General features: G+C 45.1%; 2 protein-coding genes across 5 annotated transcripts in view; one reads left to right on the plus strand and one right to left on the minus strand.

Annotated features, from left to right (window-relative positions):
- The first annotated feature begins 1,771 nt into the window (after positions 1–1,771).
- MSH6 (mutS homolog 6) lies at positions 1,772–16,238 on the plus strand. 2 transcript variants are annotated; one of them, XM_086460677.1, is made up of 10 exons: positions 1,772–2,028; positions 3,273–3,475; positions 5,728–5,909; positions 7,346–9,890; positions 11,243–11,508; positions 12,126–12,243; positions 14,407–14,496; positions 15,115–15,269; positions 15,454–15,653; positions 16,157–16,238. In XM_086460677.1, exons 1-10 carry the CDS (start codon positions 1,772–1,774, stop codon positions 16,236–16,238), a joined length of 4,098 nt encoding a protein of 1,365 aa, XP_086316803.1. The 2 variants fall into 2 exon arrangements, with proteins under 2 accessions (XP_086316803.1, XP_086316804.1); XM_086460678.1 differs by lacking the exons at positions 1,772–2,028; positions 16,157–16,238 and having other exon boundaries at positions 3,280–3,475; positions 7,349–9,890; positions 15,115–15,267; positions 15,465–15,646.
- Positions 16,239–16,291: 53 nt separating this feature from the next.
- Positions 16,292–18,097, minus strand: part of FBXO11 (F-box protein 11) — a 78,785-nt gene continuing 76,979 nt past the window's right edge. For all 3 annotated transcript variants that reach the window (XM_086482231.1, XM_086482228.1, XM_086482229.1), the window contains 2 exons: positions 17,699–17,797; positions 16,292–17,620 (listed from right to left, as the gene is read on the minus strand). In XM_086482231.1, coding sequence (XP_086338357.1) covers positions 17,491–17,620; positions 17,699–17,797 — 229 coding nt within the window. In that variant the 3' untranslated portion in view covers positions 16,292–17,490. The remainder of the gene's footprint in view (positions 17,621–17,698; positions 17,798–18,097) is intronic.

Consider the following 18,097-nt stretch of genomic DNA (forward strand, 5'->3'; position numbering starts at 1 on the left):
AATTGCATGAGACAAATTAAAAAGTTGCAAAAAAAAGTATTAATCTTCTCACATGCCTCTCACTCAAGCTTCTGGACCACGTGGTCTGTAAATTCCCAGGACCACGGTCTCTTCTCGAGACTGCCACAGTTGTGCCAAATCAGTGACATGCCCCTCTTCCAGCAGAGTCACCCGGGACTGACTCATGTGCTCCTGCCAGCCTGCAGAAATCCCAGGGCTACCAAAACTGACCCCAACACCAAAGTGACTTCTGTAGCGCTAATAACATGTTGGCTCAGGAGGCCACCAAATTCAGATGACCCTTCATGTTTTTCTGTTATCTCTGTTCCTCATACGAACTGACAACAGTCATCTCCAGGGAGAAGATACCAGTATCTATCAGGAGCCTGCTTCATCTTTAAAGACTGGGACTGCTTTTAGCATTCTCCCAAATTTTTCCCCTTCCTGCCTCAGCCCATCTCCCTGCTTCTACCTACCAGTCGGATGACTAGAGTGCAATTTTCCAGGCAGTTACAAATTTAGATAGGGATGCCTATTTCCTGCAAACAATTGACAAAAATGTGCTGCCTAAACATTTGTGCAGGTACCAGTCCTGGCGAGTGTTTTTGATGAGAAGAGCAATGGGGGTTATCCTGCAGCATGTTCCACTTCCAGGCACTTTTAAACGGAAATACTTCTTTTCGAAGGCTCACGCTGTTGAAATGCTTCAGTTATCGGCTGGGTTTGCATGACCTCTTGTGGTCAAATCCTCACTTTGCAGTTCCATTTTACCCGCGGTGGGAGCGGCGCCTGGGACACTTTTGGCTACGGTTGTGCTGAACGGTAGGAGAGGTTTTGGCTCGCAATATTAAACGGCGATTTTAGTGAAAGAAACAGCTATGCTGACAAGACTTCTACTGACAATAAACAATTTTCTCTGAATTTATGCTGATAAAAATAAGTTCTTATTTTTGCTCCGTGATACTGTAGCTTAAGCACAACAGTTCGGAGCCATGAAATGGATTGTATTCGAATGCATCCAAAAATTGGTTTTAACGGACCTCACCTATGAATATGAAAAAAACGTGGTAAGAGCAGAGGAAGAGGTCGTGTTATTTGAGCTGCCATTTCTCCGCTCTACCGTGCACCTGCCAGTAAAGCCGGCTGAGGAGCACCACCTTGCAGCCCGTCAGCAGGGCCGGCAGCTGCCCGAGCTTCTCCTCCTCCTCTCCCCCGCACCGCGCTGCTCTCATACCCTGCTGCAGGAGCGGGAGGGCAGCTCGCCAACGCGGGCGCCACAGCTTCTGCTCCCCTGAGGGTGTTTTTGTGGGCCCATCCCAGCTCGACATTCACCGCAACAACCGCCGCGGCCCCACTGCGGACAAGGGGCAGGGTTTGAAGCGCTCTAGTTAACAAGGAGAGACCTTGCTGGCAGCTACTGAGCTCGGGGAGCGCCCGCCCGGGAGGCCGCGGCGCAGCGGGCCGGGAGGCGGCCGCACGGCGGGCCCCGAGGCGCCCCAGGCCCTCTGCCAGCGGCGGGGAGAGGGGAGGCGGGCAAACGCGGAGGCCCCGGCGGCGTTGGGGAGGGCTGGAGGAGCGCCTCCCGGGGCCGGGGCTCAGGCCTGCCGGAGCGGGGAGCCAGGCGGCACCGCGACACTCCCACAGCCGTTCCCGCCCGCCGCGGCTGGTAGCGCGCGCGCTGACGGGCGGAGCCGGGGGCGGCCACGCCCAGGGGCGGGACGGGCGGTGGCTTGGCGCGCGCTGGCGGCGGGCCGCGCTTCCCGCCGTGGCTATGTCTCGCCAGAGCACCCTGCTCCGCTTCTTCCCCAAGGCCTCCCCGGCACCGCCGCGGGAGGCCGCACCGGCACCCGCCCCTCCGCAGGCCGACGCGGGGAACCGCCGACGCGCTTCGGGGGAGCAGAATGGCCGCGAGGCCGCTACCAGCCCCGCCGCCGCGGCGAGCAACGGCGCACCGGGCAGAGCCGCGGCCCGGCGCAAGGAGGCGGGGGAGAAGGGCGGAGGAGACGGTGCGGCGGCCAAGGCCCCCAGGTAGCCGGCGGCGGGGAGAGGAGGCCGCGGGAGAGCGGCCTGCCTCAAGGGGGGGGCGGCGGGGGCGGGAGCGGCAGCGCGCGCCGCGGGGAGGGGGCGGGCAGCGCGCGCCGGCAGTTGCGGAGGGGGGCGGGGCGGGGCTGGCTCTGCCGCCGCTGGCGGTTGGAGCGGGACCCTTCGGGGCGCCGGCGTGTCCCTCCCCGCACTCCGGCAGCCCGTGTCCGCCCGCCGGGGCCCTCCCGTGCCGGGGGCTTGTTCGGAGCGGGCGCTCGGTGGGACGCGGGGCGTGTGCGTGCGTGCGTGCGTGCGTGACCCCGGCGCTGGAGGCCCGGCGTGCGGCGCCTTGGCGGGAGGAGGCGCTCCCCGGGCGGGGGGTGGTGCTACGGGCAGCGACCTTATCCCCCAGCCGGGGCCGGGGCTGGGGCGGCGGGTGGACGCCACCACCTGCGGAGACGGGGATCTTGCCATTAGTCTGCAGTGTTTTGAAACACGTTTTTTTCCCTCGTGCCTAAATTTCCTTTCTGTGCTGTGTCGCGATGGTTCGTATCTCAAACGTCAGCGAACTGAATGTCGCTGGTTGTTTAGCGACAGCCCCAGTCATCAGCGGTAGAGTGTGGCAGCGGCTGGGTTGAAATCTGGAAGGAGCGAGCAAATAAAAGTTGCATCAGGTGCTTTGCAGAGTCTTTATTTATTTATTTATTTATTTATTTATTTTTGTAGCTTGGGGGTTTTTTGAAATTATACTCATTTCCTTTAGGTGCCCTGTTGAGAGTTAGTCTCTACAGGAAAAGTTGTCGTAGTTGTGTAGGTTGACCATTCATAACAGGTAGTGTGCTGTCTTTTTTTCTTTCAGTTAGTGTCTGGTCGGACTCAGTTATTCTCTCCCCCTCCCTTAAGAAATCCAGTAAGACTGGTTACACGTGGCTCTAGGTGGCCCTGCTTGAGCAGGGGGCTTGGACAAGATGACTCTCAGAGGTGTCTGCCAACCTCAGTCTTCTGTGACTGTAAAGCTCTTGTCTCTGTGGAGATCCAGTAGAAATTGGTGGGGATCCAAATCCAAAAAATCGTCTAAGAGAAGTATTGGTGGTGGTAGAGAAGGACTGCATAATCCAGGTTGCACCACCTAGGATCCTTCCAAGACCTTCAGAGGGCAAGCTGCTCAGCAGCAGTGTGCAGTTACGTTTATGAAGAGAGCTGTTTTAAGTGTTTATGTTCCTTAAATTCCACATTTGTTGTCTTTGCAGTTTCTCCTGTGAGTATTCACCTGGTGACTTGGTCTGGGCCAAGATGGAAGGTTATCCTTGGTGGCCGTGTCTCATATACAACCATCCGACTGAAAGAACAATAGTCAGAGGAAAAGGGAAATCCACTCGTGTCCACGTACAGTTTTTTGATGACAGCCCTACAAGGGGCTGGGTCAGTATGAAATATCTGAGGCCATATAAAGGTAAGAGAGATAAATAAAACTTTTTGAAATGGAAATATGCCACTGGTTTTGGAAAAATAGGCACGGAGTATACGGTATGGTAGTCTACATAGAGAAAGAGCAGGAAAACCAAGATTAGTATTGAGTAGGAAAGCATGTTTTGTACTTTTTAAGTTAGAGAAGGCAAGTTTTTGAGAGTTACAGATGCATTTATGGTTATACATTCTTCAGACATAAACGACTAAGCCCTCGTGTTTATTCAGTTAGAACACAAACTTAAAGCTTGCTTATGTTTTAAAGTTTTCTCCTTTATTTCTCCAATAAATGTAAAAAAATACCTAAAAGATAAATCCATTCTAGCCCTGAAATGCTTAAATTATTAGGAATGTCAAACCCAATTTTTAAGCAGCTATTTGGGAACTGCAGTTTGTCCAGAATCAAAATACTAGGCAGAGGATGTTGGGTAACTAAAATTGATTCTACTGTGGTGTAACTTCTTTTAAGCAGTGCAGTACAGGTTTGTTAATAAAGTGGATAACTTGAGAATTCAGAGTGTGTGTTAGGGTAGTGCTTCATTACTAACAGAGTTGGTGTTTGTTATCTTGAAGAACTTCCTGAAGGTATTTTAAAAGAATCAAATATACTTTAACAGCTTGCAGTTGCATTTAGAAGCAAATACAGGTAAGGAGAATTGATCTGTTTACTGAAAGAAAATTGCTGAAAAGTAAGTGTTTGAAATGTTTAAGCACAGAAGCACTGGTCTGTCTACAGGAAATGTGGTTAATGCAGAACAAACGTTTAAAATACATGCTTTGCTTTTAAATTCAGACAAAGGGCACCTTTGTATACAAAGTAAGAGTATTGGAGTCTTTGAGTAAGAAAATGGAGAAGCTTCTTACATTGTGTTATTGTTTGTAACAATAAATGTAGATGGCGCAGGGCTGGACTTTAACAGTTGGGCATGCAAGAAGTGGGGTTACATACAAGTTGGCTAAATGAATATGCAGGTGTTGCACACTTGAGTATGCAGTTAAATTATATGATGAGATTTTTCTCCGGCCGCTGTTAAATTGTCAATGTTAACCACAAAAGATTTTTAGATTGTGTCACTGCATTTGCAAAACTAAAATGGAGATCTGGTTTGTTAACGTGTTGCATTTGTGCTGTAGAAGCAGCTACTTGTAGCTCCCTGCTTTGCTTCTGCAAGGTCGAAGAAATGAATGTGGGAGTGAATTCTGTTTGGCCTGTTCCTGGGATAGTTGCCCTCCTACAAGTCAGCTGCCTTTTGTCTGCCATTGACTTAGAGCTGAAGCCTCAGTAGCAGCGTACGAAGGGATTCAGAAGACCGCATCTAAGGACCTATTCAGGCAGATCCTACTGTCGTGTGTAGCCAGCTAAACTTGCACGGGCAGAAGAAGGAATTGTCCTTTCCCATCTATGGTGTACTCTTATGTCCCCCTTCTTTCTTTCCCCAAGTTATATGTTATATATATCATTCATTACTTGAGCATGCCATGAAGATGAGTCTCGGCATCTTTGGGGACCCTTTCTAGAAATCAGTCTGCAGATTGGCTGGCTTGGTTGTTGTGTTTATGCATGGGGAGTGGAAGGAGAAGCTGTGGTTGGCGCTCAAGGGATATGAAAGAGGATGAGGGGTGGTGCAGTTATTAATAGTAGGCTTTGCTCCATACCCTGCAGTGTCCGGGTGAATTGCTAGAGTGGCTGACGATCAGCTAATCTGGCTGATAAGTTGGTGTTAGGTGTGGATGCCTTGCCACGCTTACAGGAGCCGTTCGAGCGGCCAGCAGAGATTTAGCCGAGAGATCTATGTCATAGGTGACTGCCCATAACTTGAAGATAACTTTGCTTGAAAGGGTTGAACTTACCTGTCGTTCCTAGAATAGCCGTGTGGTCTCAGTTAGGTCTGCTGTGCCGCTAGTATAAAGTGTTGCTTTCAACAGTAACTGTAGTTGGTGTGAGGGTGTTTGTAGCTTAGCTTAGCAGTATTTGGATGTGGTAATGCAAGTGTTCATCTACTACGTAGGCATGTCATTTGTGAGTGTTCAGACTTTCTCTAGGGGTAGTTTATCAGGCTGAATGAGTGATGGGTTGCTATATTTAAGACGTGGTGGGAATGACTGGTAACGACACAGTGTTAGATAATTATACTAGTTGCCTGAATACATTTTAAAGTGAAGTATGAACACTAACTAAAGGACTGGCTAAGTGCTAGACTAACTTCAATTTCTGGCAAATTATTTGTGGTTTTACAGGTTCATCAGATGGGGAGACGCTGAAGGGAGGTATGTTTTATAGTACAAAGCCTGAAATTAAAAGAGCTATGGTGCTAGCGGATGATGCAATGAGTAAAGATAAAACTAAGCGGCTTGAACTGGCAGTATGCAGTGAACCTTCAGACACAGAGGAGGAGGAGGAGGAAGAGGAGGAAATGGAGGTAAATTGTTTTTTTTCCTGCTTGCTGTCATTTTCAGAAATAATGCTAAACTTAGAAACTGTCTCTTGGAACTAAGCATGGAATGTCCTGCAGTTCTCTGGTACAGTGATCAGAGCTTATCTGCTCTTTAATCATGCATGCATGTGTATCCATATGTCTTGGGTTTGTACTGCTTCTGTGGTGTATCATATGCTGGTCTCTTTCTTACCTTTTCTGGTTGTAGTAAGTAGAACCTTACCTGTTCTGTAGGGTACGGACTGACCTCAGAATTACTTAACTTCTGTAACTCTCTTTGATCACCCCCTGGGTAACCCAGGTGACGCACCTCATGAGTGAGAAAGTACTTTTTTTCTGATGCACCTTTTTACCTTCTTTATCTGCTATTCATATTCCAAGTTCCCATAAGTTTGATCTGAAGTTTTAATTTGCCACAATGTAGAAATTTGTAACTTTTTGAGTATTCATCTTAAAGTGTTAACATTGGATTTTTGGAGCCTGCCCTCATCTTGTGAAGTAGCGCTAAAATACAAATTCTTGTGCTGTTAACACCAATCTGTTGGTGGGGTAACTGAAAAGAGATCTTCTATTGTATTGTATTCACACTGTATTGTGAATGATTCAACCATTATTTCAGTACCACCATATGCACCAGAATAGATTTAGATTTCTTTGTAAAGGAACTGTATGAGGAGACTGCTAACAGGATAGTGGTTTTCCTTGCCTCCTCTGTCAGCATGGCCCATCTGCTCTTTCTCCAGTGTGACATTGCCCCGAGGGACAGGTGCCACTCTAAGCATTGTGTTATGTTTGTGGCAGTAGTGCAGTGGGTGCTGGGACTTGCACTTGTTACAGTCTTTCCACTCCTGTTTCTCAGAGTTCTTAAGGTTTCGGGCTAAAAAGGCAAATAATGGGGTTTCTTTTCTTTCTCCTGGACATGCACGACTTTCTTGAAGGTAGTATGTTTGTAGGTGGAAATAGGTAGTTAACCCCCCAAAAAATCGTAGTGAAAACTCACATCGGCTGGTACTGACAGGCTGCAAAACCCAATCACATTTCTGACATAGGTCAGTAGAAAAAAACCCGATAGCGTGGAGTTAGCTTATGGAGGTGTTTCTTCATTGTGCTGAATTTTGTAGACTATATGCCTTTTGTCCTGTTTAAATGTTTTGTTCATCAGCATCACTTATGCAAAATAATGAATGAGGCTGTAAAGAATACAAAGAGGAGGGATTATGCCACTGGCCAGTAGCAGTTTGTTTTCCAGGAAAAAAATTAAATTCTGTGAAGGTAAATGGAATTGGCAGTGGCTCTACTGTCTCTTGCTTGAAATATCGTAGCTGCTGCATTATTGCATGTTTTTGCGCAGCTTTTTTGCAGCAGGGATACTTTACTTTGTAGCCAGAATTTTCTATAGGTAAAATAATTTGTTTTTCCAGCAGATGAGTGAAAGTGCATCAGGCAACAGTGATGACTGCAATAGTGAGGAGGATGTGAAAAGTAACAAGCGAGTAACGAACAGGGAAAGTGCCATAAAAGCCAAAAGACGACGAGTGTTGGATTCTGACAGTGATCATGATGGCTCTGATGTAGAGTTCAAGCCTGATGCGAAAGAAGCAGCAAGCAGCGAGGAAGGTAGTAGTGGGGTGGATGAAAATGAATCTACTGACATGGAGACAGACGCAGAGAGTGTTGCAGAAAGTCCTATAAAAGTCCCTTCTAAACGAAAGAGAAGAGACGTAAATAATCCTGCTAAGAGGAGTAGCTTAGAAAATGAACGTTCTGAAACACCCAAAAGAGCAGCAACGGTTTCTTTAGAAGCCAAGTCTAAGCTGACATCATTTGCAGCACCGGAGAGTTTTGAATCTCAAGCAAATGCTTGCAGTGGAGGCACTGGTGGCTTTGCAGTATGGGAACATGAAAAGCTTGATTGGCTGCAGGAAGGGAAGAAGAAAGATGCACACAGGAAACGGCAGGGTGACCCCAATTATGACCCATGTACTCTGTATGTACCTGAGGACTATCTCAACAAGTGTACACCAGGAATGCGGAGGTGGTGGCAGCTGAAAAGTCAAAACTTTGATGCTGTGATTTTCTACAAAGTTGGAAAATTCTATGAGTTGTATCATATGGATGCAGTCACTGGCGTAAATGAGCTGGGCCTGATCTTCATGAAAGGTACTTGGGCCCATTCAGGGTTTCCAGAAACTGCATTTGGCAGATTCTCTGATGTTCTAGTGCAGAAAGGCTACAAGGTAGCCCGCGTTGAGCAAACAGAAACTCCCGAAATGATGGAAACGCGCTACAAGTCAATGACCCATCCAACAAAATTCGACAAGGTTGTACGCAGAGAAATATGCAGAATCATCACAAAAGGAACTCAGACTTACAGCGTTCTGGACTGCGATCCCTCCGAGAACCATAACAAATACCTTCTGTGTGTTAAGGAAAAAGAAGACTCCTCTGGACAGCGTGTTTATGGGGTCTGCTTTGTGGACACATCGGTGGGGAAGTTTTATGTAGGCCAATTCTCAGATGACCGGCACTGTTCGAGGTTTAGGACTTTAGTTGCGCATTACACTCCTGTGCAGGTATTGTATGAGAAGGGGAACCTGTCTGTGGACACACAGAAGATACTGAAGGGCTCACTTGTTTCCTGCATTCAGGAGGGGCTGATCTCTGGTTCCCAGTTTTGGAATGCATCTAAAACACTAAAAGTCCTTCTTGAAGAAGGATATTTCAAGGAGAAACAGAACTCTGAAAATGGATGTTCTCTGCCCTCTGTAATCAAATCTCTGACTTCAGAGAGTGACTCGCTGGGATTAACTCCTGGTGAGAACAGTGAATTAGCTTTGTCAGCTCTTGGAGGATGTGTCTTCTACCTCAAAAAATGTCTGATTGATCAGGAGCTGTTATCACTAGCAAACTTCGAGGAGTATGTCCCTGTGGATATTGATACTGCAAAAACTACGAGTTCAAGTAGTTTCTTTGCCAGGACTGACCAGCGGATGGTGCTGGATGGAGTCACCCTGATGAACTTGGAAGTCCTGCAGAACGGAACCAATGGAACCACAGAAGGTACTTTGTTGGAAAGGATCGATTCTTGTTGTACGCCATTTGGGAAGCGACTCCTGAAACAGTGGCTCTGCGCTCCGCTTTGTAATCCTAAATCCATCAACGATCGTTTAGATGCTGTTGAAGACCTTCTGGCAGTGCCAGATAAAATATCTGAAGTTAGCGAGCACCTGAAGAAACTTCCTGACCTTGAACGGCTGCTCAGCAAAATTCACAGTATTGGATCGCCACTGAAAAGTCAGAACCACCCTGACAGCCGGGCCATCTTTTATGAAGAAATCAAGTACAGCAAAAAAAAAATTGCTGACTTTTTGTCTGCACTGGAGGGGTTTAAAGTAATGAATGAAATTGTCGATCTCATGGAAGAAATTGCCAGTGACTTCAAATCTAAAGTGCTTAAGCAGCTAGTCACCCGCAAAGCCAGAAATCCAGACGGCCGCTTCCCAGAGTTGAGTGCAGAGCTTAAAAGATGGGATACTGCTTTTGATCATAACCAGGCTCGAAAGACAGGAGTGATTACTCCAAAAGCGGGTTTTGACCCCGATTATGATAAAGCACTACAGGATATTAAAGCTGTTGAGGAAGATCTTCACAAGTACCTGGACAAGCAACGCAAACTGCTTGGATTCAAATCCGTGCTGTACTGGGGGGCAGGCAAAAACCGGTACCAAATGGAAATACCAGAAAGTGTAGTATCACGTAATTTGCCTGAGGAATACGAGTTGAAGTCTAGCAGGAAGGGATATAAACGTTACTGGACCAAGGAGATCGAGAAGATGCTGGCTGCCATGGTCAATGCTGAAGAGCGCCGAGATGCAGCACTGAAAGACTGTATGAGGCGGTTGTTTTACAACTTCGATAAAAACAGCAAAGACTGGCAGACAGCTGTGGAGTGCATTGCTGTGTTAGGTAAGGGGTTTTCTTCGTTTTGACATACAGTGAAAATACTCTTGCATCCTAAATGGTGAAATCTGATCTGGGTAAGCAAAAAAGGCTTGTTGCCAGCTCTTAATTTGTAGTTTAAAAACTCCGATTGTGATAATGGTGTTGATAACCAACAGTGATCACCTGTTTCCTTCCTGTCAGTAAATGGCAGAACAGCTGCTGGGTCTTATGTTTGCAAGCTCTTTCTTCATTCCTGTTGTGTGACTGTAGGTGTGCAGCTGAGTATTTCTCACAGTTGAGCGTAGCCTGGTGGGTCTTGCCCTGCTCCTAGGGTTCTCCTGTATGGATTAGTAGCCTTTTATTAAGCAGAGGCAGTGATGCATACGGAGGTATAAAAATCTAACCTGCTAGTCATCTCCCTTCTGTCTGAGTAGGCTGCTTTCTCAGCAGCCTTTAGAAATAAAAAAGTCATTGTCACTGCCTTGAAGAAGGTAGTCCAATGGGAAGACTTCTCCAAATCTTCCTTAAATTTCTGAGGTAGAAGAGTCTCCTGCATTCCCTTCTCGGGATGGGCATACTCTTGTACTGCACTAGCATGACGTGCTCTGGGATGTCTTTGTTCCAGGGAAAAATGAAAGCGCTCTCCGAATGCCATTGGGGCAGGAAAGGGAGGGCAGGCAGGCAGGCAGGCCGGGTTCTCCGAGTGGGCTGGGGGAGCTGGGAAACAGCCACATCTGCTACGCCACGGTGCCAGGGCAAGTGCCGAGTTGATTTTCAGTAGAGCGTGAGACAGCTTTCAGGCTCTGCTGTAATATGTGTAAGTAAGGTCTCTAAAATCATGTAACGTGGTCTCATTTTGTAGGTAGGTAATCAGCTTTTAGAACCTTAGAGCTAGGCTAATTGAGGGGGGTTGTGCTGCTGCTTTCTGCTAGGCCAACAGAATTTTACTATTTCTATAAATTTATCCTGGCAACTTTCAAGCAGTATTATGATTCTTAACAAAGTAATTCACTGTCACAGAAGCTGATTTCCTCTTGTTCCAAATTAAAAACCAATGCAATAAAATAATATTTTATATGTGTACATTTAAAAAAAAATAGCTTTTGAAGTGAAATTATGTAGATTTTCAATTCTCTCCTCTAGTTTTTAGTTTATGACACCAGTAGAAATCTGGAAGGTATGAAGAAAGACACTGTGAATATCCCCACCTTTTACTTGTTCTTCTGGAGTACTTCTTGGGTGTTTTCCTTAAGAGGAAAATGTCACAGAAATGGAAAACTGTTTACAAAAATGCTATTCAATGAGTAAATGTATTCCAGTGAATAAATAAAGAAAGGTGAAAGAGTGACTTACTGGAATTTCTTTTAATCTTATAGATGTCTTGATGTCCCTTGCTAACTACAGTCAAGATGGTGATGGACCACTGTGCCGACCTGTAATTCTACTGCCTGTGGATAGTGCTCCTCCATTCCTGGAACTTAAAAATTCACGCCATCCATGCATTACAAAAACTTTCTTCGGGGATGATTTTATTCCTAATGACATCGTGATAGGCAGTAAAGAGGAAGACAGCAATAGTGAAGCTTCCTGTGTGCTCGTAACTGGCCCAAATATGGGCGGCAAATCTACACTCATGAGACAGGTGATTGACTATCTACAGAAGATTGAATGTGGCAGAGTGCCTCTGTATTTTGCATAAAGGAATTACATGACTTGACTGTTGAAAAATGTCAAAGGAGGTCCCAGCAGTGGGCAGGGTGTGCAGTGCAGTCCAGCAAAATTTAAGACGAAATTTAATCTGGTAGCAAATGCCCATGTTTAGATAGTAGATTTTCTACTTTCACTTACTTCAGTGAGGAGTAAATTTTATTTCTCTTATGAGAGATGGTCGGGAAAAAGTGATGGAGTATCTTTTACCTTTTTCAAGTGGCCTTATCCAGGACTTGGCATGATCTGGCAAAAGATGCTTCTGCAGGTAGAACAAGATGAAAACACAGCATCAAGGAGGAAAGCAGCAGGGAATTTGCTTTATAAACACTGCTGGCTGTGATAACTTGCTGTGTTTTGAAGGCTTTCAGAGTAGTTTAGTCCTACTTGAGATTAAGATGCTGCAGCCTGGAGCTGTTAAAACAGCAGGAAGCTTTATGTTCTCTAGTTTTTGTTTTGGGGGAAATAAGAGTTTCATTCCTGTGTTCTCTGTGTGGAACTGAAGCTCCAAGCCACGGTAAAAATTTAAATGTGTTAATGTTTGTTCTGCAGGCTGGTCTCCTGGTTATAATGGCTCAGCTGGGGTGCTACGTACCTGCTGAAGTCTGCAGGCTCACACCGGTTGACAGAGTATTTACGAGGCTTGGTGCCTCGGACAGAATTATGTCAGGTGAGTTTCTGAAATCCAGCTGCCCAAGGTGCTTTTGCCACCGAGTGAGTTTGTTTTCTTCCTCTGAGTGGCAACTTGGAAAGGGCTAGTCTGTTGCTTTTGCAGGGAGAGCTGGGCAACTAATTAGTTGTCTGTTGCTGTTTGGAGTAGAAACAAGGTAGTAGTGATGCTTGGTTTGATATGCTTGTCCTCTGTTATTTTTGACAGACACAATAGGATCACTTTTTAATGAAACTTAATATTTAAAGCCTGCCTTCCAGCTGGATGCAAGCCTGAGGAGTATCTTTTTGGGTATCATACAGTTGATTGTACATAGGTATCTTATTCTAAGCATTCTGGAATAGGAGTGTGATGTTCAGGAGTTGGTTTTGTACCTTCTCTCAAGGTCTAGAGGCCCCCCTGTTTCAATCAGAATGCCTGCCTTACGGCTGAAATCTGATTTTCTTCAGATGATGGAGAGAGGGAGGCTTCCTACTTGGAAGCAGTAGTTGACAATTCTTGGAGTATTTTGCTGCTTCTATGGAGAGGAACACAGAACTGGAGGATGACACAACAACTGGAATGGGAAAGTCTGCCTGTGGTGATAGACAAAGTGTCATGGGGCTAGAAAAAATAAGTATTTTTTGTGGTAAGAAGAGCAGTATCACAACTCATTTAAGGAGGGTGCAGATTTTCTGTGATCTTTCTGCTGAAAAATGTGGGTCAGTGAGTATGAAAGGAGTTAAGCCTACTGAACTTGTTGCACATAAGGAATTTGGAAAGGAATCATTCAGAGTTCTTAATTAAAAAAAAATATTTACACTTTCCCAAATCAAGGCTAGAGAATTTGATTAAGACTCTCGTTGCTCAGCTATTTTCTGTTTTGTTTAAGAATGCAAGAGTACTTAAGTAAGTGCTCCTGGTAGAAATATGAACTGCTTTTTCTGCAAGAGAGAGGCCATCTAGAAAAATGATAGTGTTTTCAACTTCTTTTCACATCAGCCAAGAGCTGCTCTTCTCCAAATACATGCATGAATGTTTTAACATTTTCACATCACGAGGCTGAACGCTGCAGAGCAGAACTGGCTTTGAAGTCTCTTCTTGACGCATTAGTTCCTACACTGTAGAAATGAAAGCACAGTGGAAGTTGTTCCATGGCAGTCATTTTGTAATGGATGTCAACAGGACCTTCCTGAAGTAGATTTTAAGTAATATTTTAGAATTGCCTATGTAATTTTAGGGGGTTACTTTCTGAAGTGAGTCAATGGTTATTCCTAAACTTAAAACATATTCAGTCCTGGAAATCTAAATAAATGCAGAAGATCAGGTTTGCTGGACACTGCTTAATAATTCATGTTGAAAAACTTAGGTTAGAGCACAGCAGTGCTCATGCAGTGTGGGTACAGGAGGTGAATCTTGCCTGCTCTGAAATTAACAGTAATTGCTGCTGCACGTGATTATTTGGCATGAAAACTACAAAGAACTAGTAAATCTGGACTTCTTACCTGTGGATTTATTGTGTGCAAGGGTCAAAATAATAGTGTACTTCTGCTTGTAATCTGCTAAAAACCAATTTCAGATCTAAATTTCAGGCCTCATGTTACCTGGGTTGCTGGAGCTCCTGCAAGATGTTCAGGCCTTAGCAGCAGTGTCTGTCTTTTGTCATACTTCACTCGGGTTGAGTACATATGAGCACAGCCTTAATTATCTGCATAATTCCTTACCTTATGACAACAACAACCACACCAGCGACTCTAGTCTCTGATGTCTTTTTAAAGCTTTTTCTGCTTGCTTTTTCACATCTTAGCCCTGCCTCTTGCATTCAGGAGCAAGAAGGGGCAGAAGATTCTCCCCATCATGTAGCCTTTGTGTGCCCTTCTTTTTGTCCAGCTGGTACCTCTGATCAGTGCTATTAAAAGCAGACAGATAAGGTGGCCTAAACCAATCAATTGTTACTTGTGCCCATGCTGGTACTCTTAAGGAACCAAAACCTGCTTTTTCTGGCAAATGAAGACCCACCATTTTGATGCTGGGAAAAAAGCTTTGTGTTTTTGTTAATCTTCAGTTTGCTGTTGAGTTTCATTTTAGCTTAACGAAGAGTAGTGCAGATGGAATGGGGGTTGAGTTGTGGTTTTCACATCTTTGACTACTTCATGGCGCTTTTTTTTGTCATCTCTTTTAAAGGTGAAAGTACCTTCTTTGTTGAATTGAGTGAGACTTCCAGCATTCTCCAGCATGCAACAGAGCATTCCCTTGTTCTTGTGGATGAACTGGGTAATTTGTCTATTTTTCAATAGGTGGAAATTAAAGCTAAGGTTAAAGACTAGCTGTAAGGTGGTTGGGCTGTTTAAATGGCAACCAAGTACACAGGGGCAGTTTTATCATAATGTTCCTCATGTTTAGCTGGTCAGCATCTATGTGGTTCTCTGAAACACATTGTTTTTTGTGTTTCATACATCCTTCAGTGCCCTGGGAGCTAATACCCCACACCCCCCTCACTATTAGCCTATTTCTAGCTGAGTTTTCCTGCTTTCCTTTGTGTAATTACTTGTGGCAAGCCAGCGGCAAGTCTCAGGAGAGCAGTGCAGAAGAGAGTGTGAGTGTTACAGAGCAAATACTCTGGTCACTTCACACTGATGCTGGTGGCTCTCACTACTCATGGCTGTTTGACAATCTTCCACGCAGTGAGGAGGGAGAAAACCAAACACCACGCATTGATACAGGGTGAACAAGGTATTGCATTTGTCTTTAGAAAAGCATCTTTGTTTCTCTTTGTTAATATTCAGAATTGGGCGGGGGGGGTGTCTCTTCAGTAGCAAGTAAACTCTGGCTTGAATTTGCTTGGTCACTTTTGTTCCTGGGAGCACCACAGCTTTTCTGTTTCCTCTCCAGGCAGAGGCACAGCTACTTTTGACGGAACAGCTATAGCGAGTGCAGTTGTGAAAGAACTCGCAGAGAAAATCAAGTGTCGGACGCTGTTCTCCACCCACTACCATTCGCTGGTGGAGGACTATTCACACAACGCGGCTGTGCGGCTTGGCCACATGGTACGTGTGAGGGTGGCACATGCGCTGCAGGCATGGACGCTTGGGACTTCTTGTCCTGTGTGTGCTTTTCTGCAGTCATCTGCCCCGTCACAGAGATGTCCTGAGAAAAGGATGTGATTTTTCACGCATTTATTAGTCTGTAGGCAAGTATGACATATGCTGACCTGTAACTTACCCTTTCTAGGCCTGTATGGTTGAAAATGAGAGTGAAGATCCAAGCCAGGAAACCATTACATTCCTGTATAAGTTCACTGAAGGAGCATGCCCAAAGAGCTATGGCTTCAATGCAGCAAGACTTGCTAATATTCCAGAGGAAGTTATTCAGAAGGGGCACAGAAAAGCACGAGAGTTTGAAAAAATGACCATTTCCCTGAGAATATTTAGGTAAGGCCTTGGTTTTCTGCTTTGAAGTTGCACATCGCTTAGTAGGCATCCATTTTAAAATTTGGGCAGTGGCTTTGGCTCTTAGTCTCACAGCAGAGGGGGCAGTTAAAACTATTTCTGTGAATATCAAATGTACTTCACAAGCAGCGAGGGAGGGAGTACTAACGCCTGACCACATGAGGGCAGACAGGATGAGTAATGCAGTATTTTAAGCCCTGGGTGGCTGTGCTGGTCTCTGGGGCCGAGTGCCGGGCTGGCAGGGAGCCGAGCCGAACGGAGGGAGTGCCTGAATAAGGCCAGTGCAGATAGCCGCTCTGCAGCGCTGGGGGGACCGGGGCCCAGTACGGTAGTGCTGGAGCCCCCGGGGGCAGCGATGGCTGCTGGCAGCCTTCGCACCAGGCACAAAGTGGCACCTGCGGTGCTCAGGGCTGTGCCAGTACCGGGATGCTCTGGCTCTGCCCCTCGGTGTCAGTGTTGGGGAAGGTGACTGTTGTTTCCCTCAGGTCTCTGTGCCTGCTGGTGGATGGCGCCACGAGCGATGCAAAGGGTGTTCAGAAACTTACCGCTATGATGGAGCACCTTTAAGAACACAAGTGTTTTGTACTGGCGGTTTCTCAAAAAGGTGGTATCAGACAACATTATGATCTAATAAACTTTATTTTTTAAAAATGACCATTTTTCCATTGTCTTTCCTAGGAAATTAAACCCTTTAATTCTTACCTACCCTCTACATAATGGTTATTGAGTACTCCACAATATATTAAGTCTAGATGTTATGGTACATGCATACACTTTCAGGCTGTTGATTACCCACTGTCACCAATACACATAAATGGAAAAAAGCTATGAAACTGTATAGGGCTGTATATATACTTGTCTCAGCTTCATTAGAGCAGGAAATTGCTGTGAGTTCCAGCAGGTTATGTAAGTAATGTCCAGACTGTTCAAAAAAAACTATGAACAGAGTAAAGTACAAGACTGTTTTGAGGAGACTTTCTACTGTGTACTTTAAAACATAGTAAAATTTCTTTCACAAAACTTAGTTACATGGGTACTTTGTTTTATAGTGCATTATAGTCTAGGAAGTCTCATTAAAACACTCGCTGTTGTTAGGGTGGTTTGAGTACAGACTATTGCTGGGGCAGGGAAGGAGATTATTCTAACTTCAGAGGACACCAGAAAAATTGCTGGATATAATTTAAGATTAGTGTTTTCTCTTTCATAGAAAGAACGTACATACTGGGACATGAGTACAGTTACAGCAAGTCTAGGTGTGCTAACGAAACAGGACACATTCAAGTACAATAAGATTTTTTGCTTGAAATTAGAAACAAACTACATGAGATTAAAGCATTAAAATCATATTTCTCAATCTGAATAAATGTTAAAAAAATCAAAAGAAATGCAGAAGTGCTAGCTCACATTTTTTACCATGTTACAAAAGCAATTGGTACCCATGTCCATAAAGGCAGCAACAAAGAATGCTGCTTGTCTACAGAATAGTACTACTGCAAATTGGACTGCGTCTCAATGCTACTTGTAAAAACACCAGCTTTCAGAAGTTGGTATCTGTACAAAATTGCAGCTTATTTTTCTTCACTTCTGTCCCTTCAAAGTCTTTGTTTACACAGTAATGCTAAAACGCCCAGTTCTGTTATCCTGAGTCAACATATTGCCACTTTCTTTTTTGGTAGGTTGAGCTCCATAGTGTCAACACCTCACACATCCGCTTTAATACAGTCTCTTTCTGCAGAAATGGGCAAGTATAACTTCCTCCAAAAAAAAAGTTTTAACAGTTATGATATTAGAATGGCAGGACTTTCTTTCTGAAAGGAATTCAGTTGTGCTGCAATGTATTAGATTCTATAGGTGGAGCAGAGTCATATAGTGTATCTGTATCATGTGTAGGCTCTCCAGCAAGCGTACAGGGATTAGACAGCGTTCCAGCACCACAGTCACAGAAAAACCTACAAAGAGAGAGAGCTCTTTAGTTTCTGCTTTCCTTGTGTTGTCAAAATAGCTCAACATACTCGTGTGAAACATACCTATCATGTCTAATGAACTCTACGTCATGTCCTTGATGGCACTTCTTAATGCAGTTCACACATATGGCATTACGGTCTGTGGTGTTGCAGGTGTGACACCTGAAGCAAAACGCAGCACGTTAGGCATGACTGAAACACTGATGAGCTGAGTAAAGTGCTCAAGGAGCATGTAGGGGCAGAACAGCACTACAGAGCGGATGTGCGTAGGACCGCAAAACTTGAGAATTTTACGTGAACTTGGATTTCATGGCACACTTTTGGGTGCTTGTTTCACGAAAGCAGCTCTGCTGTGTTATCCCTTAGGCTCAGGTTCACAGTAACAATACATTTTCCTCAAGCCCACAGTAAATTGAAGGAATGGGAACTTGTTTAATCCTCTGTTGCAGTAGAGGAAGAGCA

Source organism: Leptosomus discolor, chromosome 2, assembly GCF_034619465.1.
Source record: "Leptosomus discolor isolate bLepDis1 chromosome 2, bLepDis1.hap2, whole genome shotgun sequence".
Classification (NCBI taxonomy): domain Eukaryota; kingdom Metazoa; phylum Chordata; class Aves; order Leptosomiformes; family Leptosomidae; genus Leptosomus; species Leptosomus discolor.

Excerpts from the sequence above, each read along its gene's own strand:
- MSH6 (XM_086460677.1), top strand. The coding sequence starts at position 1,772 with ATGTCTCGCCAGAGCACCCTGCTCCGCTTCTTCCCCAAGGCCTCCCCG. Across the intron at positions 11,509-12,125 it reads AATCTACACTCATGAGACAG|GCTGGTCTCCTGGTTATAAT; the intron begins GTGATTGACTAT and ends TTTGTTCTGCAG. Across the intron at positions 15,270-15,453 it reads CTGTGCGGCTTGGCCACATG|GCCTGTATGGTTGAAAATGA; the intron begins GTACGTGTGAGG and ends TACCCTTTCTAG.